Source organism: Rattus norvegicus, chromosome 10 (genome assembly GCF_021556685.1).
Source record: "Rattus norvegicus strain SHRSP/BbbUtx chromosome 10, alternate assembly SHRSP_T2T, whole genome shotgun sequence".
Lineage (NCBI taxonomy): Eukaryota > Metazoa > Chordata > Mammalia > Rodentia > Muridae > Rattus > Rattus norvegicus.
Window position 1 is genome coordinate 93,229,338 of NC_141543.1, and position 12,715 is coordinate 93,242,052.

The 12,715-nt window shown below is 46.7% G+C and overlaps 1 protein-coding gene across 4 annotated transcripts; it reads left to right on the top strand.

The window, feature by feature from the left end:
- The first annotated feature begins 1,009 nt into the window (after window positions 1-1,009).
- On the top strand, window positions 1,010-11,734 carry Cfap97d1 (CFAP97 domain containing 1). 4 transcript variants are annotated; one of them, XM_087573751.1, is made up of 6 exons: window positions 1,021-1,220; window positions 1,936-2,006; window positions 2,273-2,391; window positions 4,764-4,887; window positions 5,421-5,477; window positions 11,559-11,734. In XM_087573751.1, exons 1-5 carry the CDS (start codon window positions 1,097-1,099, stop codon window positions 5,475-5,477), a joined length of 495 nt encoding a protein of 164 aa, XP_087429877.1. In that variant the 5' UTR covers window positions 1,021-1,096; the 3' UTR covers window positions 11,559-11,734. The 4 variants fall into 4 exon arrangements, with proteins under 4 accessions (XP_087429879.1, XP_087429877.1, XP_087429878.1 ...); XM_087573752.1 differs by lacking the exon at window positions 11,559-11,734 and adding an exon at window positions 7,526-7,638; NM_001134601.2 differs by lacking the exon at window positions 11,559-11,734 and adding an exon at window positions 6,095-6,236 and having other exon boundaries at window positions 1,045-1,220.
- The last annotated feature ends 981 nt before the right edge of the window (window positions 11,735-12,715 follow it).

The following is a 12,715-nucleotide window of genomic DNA, read 5'->3' on the forward strand; positions in this document are numbered from 1 at the left end:
GTTCCAGAAGCATTCAAGGGGCTGGGGACGTTCCTGGGCTGGTAAGGTACCTAGCATGCACAAAAGCCTTAGTTCAGTTCCGAGCGCGGAATGAACAGGCCTAGCAGTACCAGAAGCACTTAGTGGCGACTGTGTCGAACACTCACTGGGCCTGCGTCCTTGGCTGTGGGCTAGTGTGGAGGTAAATCTTTCCTGGAGCAGCTGCTATCCCACTGTGAGCCACATGGTGTCAGTACTGATCCTCTCCCGAGTTTCCACTGAGTGCAAAGTGTCTACAGTATCTCACTTCAATTAAAGCCTCTCTCCACTGGCCAGGGAAAATGGCCCGGTCCCTAACTCCAAAGGGACAAATACAGTCTCCAAAGAGCAGGACTCCACATTCTGTCTCCTATTAAGATTTGTTTTCTTTGTGCATTTGTTTTATTTCATACTTTCTTTCTTTTGAGGTCGGGTCTCTCTCCTGGACCTGGCTTTGAATGTTCTCTATAACCAAGGATAACTTGGAACTCCATCCTCCTGCTTCTGTTTCCCAAGTGCTGGTATTGCGAGCGTGTGGCGTCTCTCTGGGTTACAGTAACCCAGCTTTTGAGTCTCCGCTCTTCAGGGAAACCTTACAGGGAACTGTGACTTTCTTAGCTCCTAGCTCAAAGGGCAGAATGAGGGCTGGATTTCCTCCCTTCTTGTGCCTCTGCCTGTGCTCAGCAGAGGCTTCCACACCATACCTTTTCCTTTCTCCTCCAGCCTTGGAAAAAACATCTACTTTCCAGGCACGTGGAGAGCTCCAAAACCTTAGCACAGAACTGTAAAAGCTTCAGGGGAGAAGGGAAGCGCCACTTACCTTGATCGGATCATCGTAACACAGGGCATATAAACACTGGGTTGTTCCACACCCCATCGCCATATATAAATTTTACCTTGACTTAAAATGAAAACTTTTAGGAGGTGCCCAGAGATAGCCAGGCATGCTCTTCTCCTTTTCCTCCACTGAGACTTGTCCCTGATGTCATAACTGGCTAACTATGACACCTTACCACGGGGAGAGCTAAGTGCCTCACAGAGAAGCCAAGGTGTCTCACTTTTGAAGTTAGACTAGAAGATGAACAATTCCCTGGATTATCTGGCCTATCCCGTAATAGTCTCTAATCACAGGCAAAGCACAAACTTCAGGAAGAAACTGGACTTTGGCCACTACATATTGCACAAAAATAGAGTTCAAATAGGTAAGCGGCCATCATCACCGTTTGGAATTCTAGAAAGGTTCCATCAAAGAGGGCAGTGACAGGAAACTACACTAGCCCTAGCTTTGGGGTGATATGGGACACCATAGCCAGTGGCAAGCTTTAGTCTTCTGCCTGAGCATCCGTGTGCTAGAAAGAATTCAATGTTTTAAACTCTTTAGAGACAAAGTTTAAAAAAAAAAAAGGGAGCTCTGTGCCCAATAGAGACTAGAAATGTTAGGAAGTGGGGTGGGAAGAGATGTTATTTCATCGACTTGAAAGGAAATTTGTCCTTATGGATTTTTGAGAGAGGGGCTTATGTACTCCCAAGGAGGGCAGGAGCTGGCTGAGAATCAAGGACGACCTTGAATTCCCAGTCCTCCGGCTACCACCTCTGGGGTGGTGGATTACAGGCCTACACATCACCACTTGTTTTAGGCAGGGCTGGGGATCAAACTCAGGCTCTCTGGTGTGCTCGGCTGGCACTATTGACTAAATTCCCTGCCCTTCATTATAGATCGTTAGCCCCTCACTACTCTGTCTTCCCGGTTGGAGTTCTCCAGAGGTTCCAGGAGGGAAAAATGACATCTAATTGAAGTTGCTAGACTGGATCTCTGTCAAAACTCAAAAGCAGGATATTCAGTGGTTGGGGTCAGGTCTGGTGGGTTTCTAAAGCGTGCTAGGATCCTACAGTGTAACAATGTTTTCTGTCCTCTAGTGAAGCCTGCCGTGGATACCAGTCCTCCAATGGCGCACACACATTATATTTTAAAACTGAGCAAACTCCAGGTATTTTTGCCACCCATGGCTGTGGTTTGTTGACTTTATCTTTGTCCTTAAGAGACTCATTTCTCCAGAGCCTTCTGAATACCCACTGACCTAAAGATTCATTAACATTCCTCCCCCATAGTCGCTCCATTTCCTTAAACTCTACCTGGACTCCACCAGGCCTCTCAATGTGCCCCCTTTTCCTCAAAGTCCCGGAAGAAGGTGTTGCGTGCTACTGTATGGAGGCAGCACGGGAGTGATGTCACCACGTTGGGGTTTCTTGCCAGGGTGAACAAAAGAGAATCGACAAAATTGAATATGAAAATAAACAATTATGTCAGAAAATTGCGAACGCCCATCGAGGCCCTGCCAAGGTGGACTGCTGGAATGAGTATCTTTCAAGAAGGTAGTGTTCTCTCTCCCTCTCCCCACCCCTCTTCCCCTCCCCTTCCCCTCCCATCTCCCTCCCCTCCACCTTCCCTCCCCTCTCCCTTCTCCTTTCCTTTCCCTTCCCTCCCCCTTGCCTCCTCTCTCCCTCCCCCTTTTCTGCACTTGATTCTCAGAGACCTCAATCTTCCCTTTGGATTTAATTGAGATAAGAATACTCAAAGGATGTGATTTTGGAGAGAAGCAAGAGACCACGCTATGAAGATTGACAGCTTCCCAAACAAGAACCACAAATCCCCAACTTCACTGTCCTTTTAGAGACTCCCCAGCTCCCTTCAGAGTTTGTCCAAGCACATGCTTGCATGCTTTGGCCAAATGCCCACGAGTACTGTTGGTTCAAGTGCAAAGCAGTGAGCAGCAGTTTCTCAGTCTGGGGGCTAGGGAGTCCAGCGACGGAGGGAAAGACCAGTGGATTTAGGGGTGGCCTTGGTGTGGGGGGGGTACTTGCTTTCTGCAGAGACAGCCCTCTTTCCACTGGAACCTCGTGGCAGAAGGAGCACCTTATTGACTGGGAGCCGTCCCTGCTTCTGTAAAACCAAGTTTCCAATCCTAGTTCACATTATAATCCTCGAGGGAATGCTTATAACACTCTGAAGTCATGAGTGTTGTGTCGGAAACATAGATGAACATGTTTGTGTCTTTCCACAATGTTGGGACTTAATCGCATAAACACTAAACTCACAGTCCTCAGCTTCTGTTGGTGACAATTTGCCAAATACTTACACTCTGGTTGTTTGTTTGTTTTTGTCTGTTTGAGATAAACAGGGGTGCTTTTATTCTTATCGTAGTTACTATATTAACTCTTACACAGCAGGCAGGAAATATGTCTCTCTGTGCTGATGCTTGTGTAGGTTACAGAATGGTTACAGGAACTTAAAGAAGAAGGTCACTCACAAAGCTTGGAGATGACAGACCAGAGTCTCTGTTTTCATAAGGGAACCCAGAAGAAGGTCTTACTGGAGAGGTTGCTGGGGCTGTGCACAGAAGAATCAGGTAGCAGGGTCAGCCTGAGCTATACAGTTGAGTCTAGCTTTCAAAGGCCTGGTCTAAATAAACACATGGATGGACTGGAGGGATGTCAGGTCTGGAAGGGCGAACAGGACAAGGCAGATGGCAATTTAAAAATCAACAGAGGGGACTGAGGTGTCCTGATGGCCCTGGGACAGTCAGGAGTTTCTCTTAGTCTGTCCCTTGATTCAGATATCTGGTCAGGTGACATAATTGGGACCATCAGCTTTCCAATACAAGGTGTCAACGTCTTTCTGGGGTCCAGGCAAGAGAGTTCCACTCTTTCCTCGACTGATTTGTTGTCGTTTTAGTTTATTTCTTTTGTGTGTTTTGTCTTTCGATTCTGGTTTGTTTCAGGACAGTGTAGCCCTGGTTGCCCAGGAGTTCACTCTGTAGACCAGGAGGCCTCAAACTCACAGAGATTTTGCCTGACTTTCTCTGCCCTCAGAGTGCTGGGATCAAAGGTGTGTGTGCCAATGCCCAGCTTCTGAGCCTAGTTTTTCCCCATTTTAAAAAGAGACTTATTTAATTATGTACACCTGCAGGCCAGAAGAGGACACCAGATTACATTACAGAGGGTTGTGAGCCACCATGTGGTTGCTGGGATTTGAACTCAGAACCTCTGGAAGAGCAGCCAGTGCTCTTAACCTCTGAGCCATCTCCCCAGCCCTTTCATATGGTTTTAATGTGTCCCCATGCCCCGACAACTCCAATTCACCCTTACAAATATATAGGACTCTTTACTCCCCAGAATAAATAGATTAGCTGTCTGTGACGTGTGGGTGGCACTGGACAGATGGTGCTGTTCATCTATCCACCCAGGTACAGCCTCATCCTCTATCCTCAAAATAGAGTCAAAAGCTGCTTGTGGAGTGGAGCCTCTCAGGGCAAGGCACGGGATGAAAGCTGTCTTCTGCAATATGGAGTCATTTCGAGCTGGAGTGTAGTCTGAGCTCAACACTAACACCTAAGCTTTATCCCGTACCAAGGAAGTAGACTTGTAGCAGGCAGTGGGGCTGAAGGCTACTGATGAAAGCCTGTTCCCGCTTCGTGTGCTTCCCAGAGTGCACGGTTCCAAACTTTTATCCCATCCAGGAATCCAGGAGACATAATCTTCTTCTTTTTTTTAAAAGATTTAATACACACACACACACACACACACACACACACACACATACACACATATACACACACACTGTAGCTGTCTTCAGACACACCAGAAGAAGGCATCCGATCTCATTACAGATGAGAGCCACCATGTGGTTACGAGACATATTCTTCTTCACCATGCGCCTCTCCCTGCCCTGGTTTTGTGTTTTTCAGCTTAAACAGAGAATCAAGGAATCGGGAACTAGTAAAAATCACCATGGAAAACCAGGGCATCCTAAGGAGGTTGAGTGATCGCAAACCCCACTATGACCGCAGGGCATCAGAGATGGATTGGCAGGCATGTGGTCACTCTTGTCAAAGTCCCAGGTGTACCTGACGTTAGTCTATGCTCAGCACAGAGGCTCACCCTTAAGCAACCAAGTCATGTGAAATGCAAAGTCACTCGGAGAGACGCCCGCATGGCAAGCGTAGCTCACAGACGCAAACTGTGGAACGGCCCAAGACATCTTGGTGATAAAGCTACTGAGTTCAGTTTCAGAAAAACATGGGGCAGCACCCTGCCCCAAATTTGGGGGAGGGCAATGTGACCTTGTATTGGTTGATCAGCCCCATTTAGGAACAATTCTTCAAATGTGAAAAAGGGAGAGTTGGTGGAGAGGCTGAGGCAGGAGGATGACTCCTTGGAGGACAGCCTGGACTGCTTAGTATTGAGACCCTGCCTCAAACCCAGAAGCAAGGCAGTAAAGTTCCGGGGAGCCATGAGCGCTGTTTTAGAGGTCTCCTCTCCCTACCTTTTCTAAGGGGTTTAGAATTCCAACTCTCAGACCAGCGCGTCACATTGACAAGCCTTTCTGATTTTTTCCTTTCAAGAATTCAAGGCGATATATCAGAAACACAACACGATATCTTCTCTTCCAAGAAGAATAGGTATGTCATTTTTTCTTATGGTATATTTCTATTCTAGTTACTACCAAAGCCCTCACAATCCCATTTGTGGCCAAGAAGGACCACACGGGGGAAGGAACGAAGATCTGTTCAGGGAGCTCAGAGCTCTTTGACCCTCCTGGAAATCGTGTCTTTTGTCACCAGCTTTGAGGCCTTGTGGGAGTCGAAGGGGAATTGTCTTTGCCAATAAGACATTAATAGGGGAGGTCCAATGGTTCGGCAGGTAAAGGCAGGAGCCTAAGGGCCTGAGTTTGATCTCCAGAGCCCGTGTCAAGGTGGGGGGGGGGAAAGAACCCACTCTGACCTTCACGTGTGTGCCGTGTCACATGAGCTCCGCCCTGTAATAATAGCTTTTAAGGTGCTTTAAATTAAAAAAAAAAAGGAAGAAGAAGCCCAAGCTTTACAGCTAAGTTCTTAGTAAAACTGCCATTTGAACATCTTACGTTATCAGATATGACTAGTAACGTGGTGCTAGGCCTTCAAGGAAGGAAGGATAAAGTGGATACCCAGGCTCTCCGAAGAACAGTGCCACTGTTATATCTTCCCTCACCTCCTCTTCCTCCTCCTCCTCCCTCCTTCTCCGTTCCTCTGAACATAAGGTTACTCACCGTGGAAAAGATACCGAGAAGACCCTAAAATTTATTGGCTCTCAGGATCTTAAGACACCGTGGAATGGCTGCATTCTCTGTCTTAGGATGTTACAATAAAGCTTGGCACAAAAACAGGGCAGGCAAATGGAAGGACATGACAAGCCTTTTATTTTTATTCTGTGCATTCACCTGTGTATTCCTGAGAGGATATGCATTTGTGTATGTGCACATGTGTGTGTGTGCACTTGCATGTGCATTTGTGTCTGTGCTTGTATGTGCCCTTGTATGTGCACATGGGGGTGCACTTGTATGTGGGTTCGCTTGTGTGTGTGCACATGGGTGCGGAGGCCCAGTTTGACACTCAGTGTCTCCTTCAGACACTTGCTCTTGAGACGGGGCCCCTCACTGAACCCAGAGCTCACTGATTGAGAGCTAGGCTGCTGGGCCATTGAGCTCCTGGGATCTGCCTGTCTCAGTGCCACCCCCACACCTGGCTTTTATGTGGGCACCCAGCGATCCAAACTTGGGTCCTCAGCTTGTGCTGTAAGCATTTAACTGAGTCATCGCAGCTCCCAATTTGTATCTACATATGGCCTTGAATTTGCTAACTAGCTGGGGGTAATCTTACCTTCATGATCCTCTCCCTTCACCTAGCACTGGAGCTGTAGGTATGAGCCGCCATGCTGGATTTATACTGTTCTGGGTATCAACCCAGGGCTTCATGCCTGCTAGGCAAGCGTTCTACCAACTTCACTATTCACAGGCCCCTCTCCCATTAGCTCTCATGCTTATGCCCTCTGGCTAGAAAAATCCATGATTCTTTCTCTTCCCTTGAGTGCCTATTATTTTCCAACACTTAAGAGAGCCCATTCCCCCCTACACACACACACACACACACACACACACACACACACACACACACACACACACACACACACACAGACTTCTGTGGCCTATCTGAGTTGTAAGGCACAGTTTCAAACGTTTGGAAGTTTTCCTTTGGTTTTGATGTTAACTGATCGTTAGTTCGATTGCACTAAACCCAGAGAACATATCCTACGACTTTAATTCTCTTAAGCTTCTTAAGGTTGCCTTATGATCCAGGGTATGGTTATCAAGGCAAGAACATTGAATTTTGTGCTATCAGTCACTTGAAGTGGGGTGTCAATGTAAAGGTTTATTCATATGCGTGTGTGTGTTGTGTGTGTGTGTCTGTCTGTCTGTCTGTCTGTCTCTGTCTGTGTCTCTGTGTGTGCATGCATGTGCAGGTGCCCACAGAGACCAGAAGAGTGTCAGATCTCCCAGATCTGGATTTATAAGTTGTGAGCCACCCTGGGTGAGTGCTGGAAAATGAACTCTCAACTGCCTGTAGCTCTATTTAAGTTTTGCTTCAGGCTGGAGAGATAGCTCAGTGGTTAAGCGCGCTAACTGCTCTTCCAGAGGTCCTGAGTTCGATTCCCAGCAACCACACGGTGGCTCACAACCATTTGTAATGGGATCCGATGCCCTCTTCTGGTGTATCTGAAGACAGCTACAGTTAAATATAATAAATCTTTTAAAAAAAATGTTTTGCCTCATTGTCTCAGATATTGAAGCTCCGTCCTTGGGTGCATACTCCTTTAAGCTCACCGTATCTTCTTGGTATTTTGATTTATCCTCTATTACAATGTCCCCTATTTGTCTCTAGTAATTGCCTTGCTCTGAAGTCTGCCTTATTTGATGTTATCATAGCCACTACTGTTTAAAAATCCATGTTCTACAGATGTCTTTCATTCTCTCTACTCTTTGAATCACGTGCGTGGGGGCCAGAGAACAACCCCAGGTGTCATTTGTACTTTCTGCCTTGTTTGAGACGTGGTCTCTATGTTGTTAGCTCTTGTGTACACCAGATTACCCACCCTCCAGAGTCTGGGGAGTTTTCTGTCTCTGCTCACCAGCAGGCAGGAAGTACAGACACAAGTTATGTGCCAACTTTATTTGGGCTCTGGGGATTCGAACTCAGGACTCCAAGTTTGCATGGCATGTGCATTAGCCACCAGGCCATCTTCTTAGCTCCTCCTCCCTCCTTTTCAAAAACAGAAGTGGCTCCTCCGCAAATATCAAGCAGGGCATAGGATGGGGGTCATCTTTGTTTTGCCCCTCCGGTGCAGTCAAAGGAGCCGAAGAGGTGAGAGTCAGTTCTGTTTGCTGGCGCATCTCTCCAAGAAGTCCCACTCCTGTTCTTTTCCTTGTTTAGAGCTGCCTTTGGGGCAGGTCTCCACGATTCTATTTCCCTCCTCTGAGAACACCGTCCATCCCCCTCACTCCTAAGATAGTCTTACAGAACGCAGGCTTCAGCATTAATAGTCCTTTGTCCTCGGTGTTTGACGTGCTTGCCACCTCCTCCCAAGGCAAAAATAGAATTTGAGTTACTTTCCTTCCTGGTTATTTTTTGCTGTTTTTAAGGTTGGTACTTTCCCCCCTTATTCTCAAGTTTCTAAGAGAATAAAAAGGATGTGTGTAAGGATCTCCTATTATATTTGAAATTTGATCCATTTCTTGAACCACAGGCTGTCTTTCTCCCGACTGGGGCAGCAGCAGGGTTGGGGGGAGGGGCATTCTCTCAATATTACCGTGACCTTTGTCCTCTCCTGCCAGGACTATAAATATACTATACATATTAGCACTCTTCTCCCTCTGTAGGCTGACCTTGCGTTCTATATAGAGTTGATTTCCTTATCGTCCTGTTTCCACCGTACAAGTTCTGAGATTACAGGTTGAGTCTCCATGCCCAGTTCATGTGATGATGCAGGTCAAACTCAGACCTCATGCATGCTGGGAAACACCCTACCAACTGAGCTCCACCCCCGGCCCTGATATGACCTTTAATCCTCTCCGTGATACTTTTGAGCTCATCCAAGTTTTAAATTTTGCTTGGTATTTTTTTTCACTTCCATAATTTAAAGGAAAATTACACTTAGTGTGTGCTCATCTGTGTATCTGTATGTCTGTGGACAGTTTGGGGCATGTACTATGGCAAGAGTGTGAAGGTCAGAGAACATCTTTGTGGAGTGAGTTCCTCTCCTAACAAGTTTACCTGGGTTCCAAGGATCATACTGAGGGTACCGGGCTCCGTCCAGAGCCAAGTGTCTTTACCCACTGAGCCATCTCACTTCCCTGCTTCCATAACTTCCAATTGGATCTCTTTTAGGTCTATGTCACTGCTCAGATTTTCCATTTTTTTCTTTTGTTTGGGGAGGACTAACTTTTGATGTCCACGTATGTGTTGTGTTGGCATAACTGCAAGTTGACTGTTTTTCCTCGTTTAGGATGTGGTTTTCCTGGTTTGGGGTATGAGTGGCTGATAGGACTGCATTTTGAACATCTGGACTGTTGTGCTGAATAATTCAGGATCCAACACCAACCTTCTGTCTTGGTAATAGTCCTGCTGAGGCACAGTGCCCAGGGTCTTGTTTTCTCTTGCTGCTTTACATTCCAAGGCAACAGTTTTGCAATGCTGTTCATTTTGTTTCCTTCTCTGGGGCTCTTACTCAGATCCCAAAGATGTCTTCTGATGGGTCGGGAAGGGCTTCTATGGACTGCCTTAGTGGGATTAGGCCACCTTCTGCTGAGGAGCAAGTAGACACTGCTTGGCTTGTGTCTCTGAGTCACTGGGTGGAAGGCAGCGGGGAACAGGACTGTTGTCACTGCTGCCAATGAACTGGAACAACTAACTTGTTCCTGTGTGAAGTGAACTCAGAAACTCTAATAGGGTTCTTTACCTGAGGAAACAAGCACTTTCTTGCTCTTGTTTGTTTACTGTCTTGGCCTGAGGTTGGTTCAGTGTGAGGCCTCTCCTAAACCCAGGCTCTAAGGGAGCCTGTGGGAGACAGGGAAATGCAGGGGACCCCCACCATATTGCTGGAGACCCTGGCCTGTTCCTAGTTACCTACTGCAGCTCTTAGACTCCTTTTATGCAAGGTGTTTAATTGTTTTTAGAGGAGGAAGAAAAACTGAAAATGACTACTACCGCCTTGTTCTAGAACCACTGGCCTCCTGAAGGCAGCAATGGTTAGAGACTATATTCAAAGGACAGGGAAATGGAGTAAGAAGTGGATTAGTCTACCAAACAGATGCAGCTGATTGGCTTTTAACTGTTTGATGCCAAAATGGACTATACATGTATGCTGGAGTTTGTAACTATTAACTATGTCGAGAGCTATCACTGTGGTGACTGTGATCCCAGTATTTGGGAAGCAGAGGCCAGAGGATCATGAGTTCAAGGCCAGTTTGGGTGAGTTCTGTCTCAAAACAGAAAAGCAGGAGCTGGAGGGAATAGCTCTGTAGTTAAGAGCCCAGACTGTTCTTCCAGAGACTCAGATTCAACCCCCAGCAACCACAAGGCGCTGAGATGTGTGTGCAAGCAAAGCACCCATACACAATAAAAACAATCTATTGTTGTTATTGTTGTTGTTTTACAACCCGACTGCAGTTTCCCCTGCCTCCCTCCTCCCCTCTGTCCACCCCCATCCACTCCTCGTCCATTTCTACTCAGAAAAGAGTAAGCCTCCTATAGGTATCAACCAAATTATGGTCTATCAAGTTTCGGTAAGACTAGGCACCTCCCTTCATATTAAGGTTGACGGGGTAACTCGATATAAGGAATATGGTCCCAAAAGCCTGCAAAAGAGTCAGAGACAGCCTCTGTTCCCTCTGTTAGGAATCCCACAAGAAGACTAAGCTACACATTGTAAAAAAATAATCCCATTTTTTAAAAAAGTAAACTAAAAAGTCCATCATTGCTGGGATGCCGGATTCTGTGGCTGGTGGCACAGAGAGCCGGTGCAATATTTGATTACATGCATGGTTTAGCTGCACACATGTTGTAAAGCATTGGGGATATACATTTAATAGCAGAAGCACTGTAGGCTGAGATCGAACCCATCTGAGCTCTGATGGGCAAGTGGTTATAACCTCGGATCAGCAAGGAGAGGGCTGGAGAGTAGGGAAAGTTACTAATCACTGGATCAAGGACAGCATACACCCATACTGAGAAGTATTTTGAAAGAGGCAGAGGCAGAAGAGTTCTGTAACTGTGAGTGCACAGGAACAGGATGGGCAGCAGCCATGTATACGCGTGTGCAGGTCCAGCCTAATGAACCTTTGACGAGCTCTTTGCTGGGGGCTCGGAACACACAATGCCTGTTAGACTTCTTTTTTTTTAAGATGTATTTATTATATATAAGTACACTGTCGCTATCTTCAGACACCCCAGAAGAGGGCATCAGATCCCATTACAGATGGTTGTGAGCCACCATGTGGTTGCTGGGAATTGAACTCAGGACTTCTGGAAGAGCAGTCAGTGCTCTTAACCACTGAGCCATCTCTCCAGTCCCTGCCTGTTAGACTTATATATGCATTCACACGCACTCCACCAATATATATTTACAAACAGATACATTGTGTAACAATATTCTCTGTTTTGTATAAACAGCAAAACCTCGCTGTCCAGATGACACCTGCCCCGGGGAGCCCCATCCTCTCTACTCCCACAGATCTCCTAACAGCTGTGAACTTACCTTGTCCTAGGAGGAGGGAAGGTACTTCAATACCTATAATCCACACCCAGTTACCCCCTCATCTGGTAATTGGCTAAAAATATGGAGTAAGCAGAAAATGACTAGTGTGACGTGCATTTTTTAAAAAAAGGTCACTGGTACCCAACACCGGAGGACAAATCACCTACACCAGACTTCCTACAATTGGGTAAGGTCTCCACCACGCTGTGAGAGAGCCAAGAATGAGGTCCTTCTTCCTAAACTTTCACCTGCCTGGGAGTGGATTCAAGCCCCTGGTTTTCCATTCACCTTTCATGAGGCAGCTGCCTCCGTACTGGATTTCCGGGAAACAGTTTCAGTCGATAAAAATCCCGTGGGATCCGCCCCTTTGTCCAGTTAGGACCCGCCCCTTTGCCCCGTTGGGACACGCCCCTTTGCAGGAAAGTCCTAACAAAGGAGAGCCTGGTCCAGTCACATGGGTGATGCTGGGCCCAAGAGTTGTAAGAGTTCTTGTGCAAGGAACTGAGCTGAATTTTGTAGATGGCCTGCCTGGTGCTTCACTGTCAGCCTGGCCTGTTTCAGGGATACCTTCCGGTCCAGAAGTTGTAAGCACACCGCACACTGAATGTACTTCCTCACAAGTCAGTTGTTTCATTAGGGAGCCCCCATTAAGTAACCACAAAAGCATGAGGCAGCATAGTATAGTGGTTAGAGACATCTCTTGTGAGAAAATCTCACGTGAGGCTCAAATATACACAGGTGTACTGTTATGCATGGGCAGGCATGTAAATGCACAATGTATGTGTACACATATGTAAGTTAGACTAGGCAGTTGAAAACTTTCTAGGGACCCCTCTTGTCTTTCCATCTCCTGGTTGAAGAGCTGAACATACTACAAAAGAGGCTTTTACATGGGCTCTGGAGATTTGAACTCATGTCCTCAGGCTTGCACGCCAAGCACTTTTACCTGCAGACACACCTCACGGCCTTTTGCTACTTTTCAGTTCTCTATAAACTTGGTCACATGCTTTAAAGTTTCTGGCTCTCTCTCTCTCTCTCCTTTTTTTTTTCCCCCACAATTGTAAGATGGCAA

Coding starts and splice junctions, on each gene's coding strand:
- Cfap97d1 (XM_087573751.1), top strand. CDS start 1,097: ATGAACAATTCCCTGGATTATCTGGCCTATCCCGTAATAGTCTCTAAT. Junction 2,007..2,272: donor TAAAACTGAGCAAACTCCAG/GTATTTTTGCCA, acceptor GTTTCTTGCCAG/GGTGAACAAAAGAGAATCGA. Junction 4,888..5,420: donor CATCAGAGATGGATTGGCAG/GCATGTGGTCAC, acceptor TTTCCTTTCAAG/AATTCAAGGCGATATATCAG.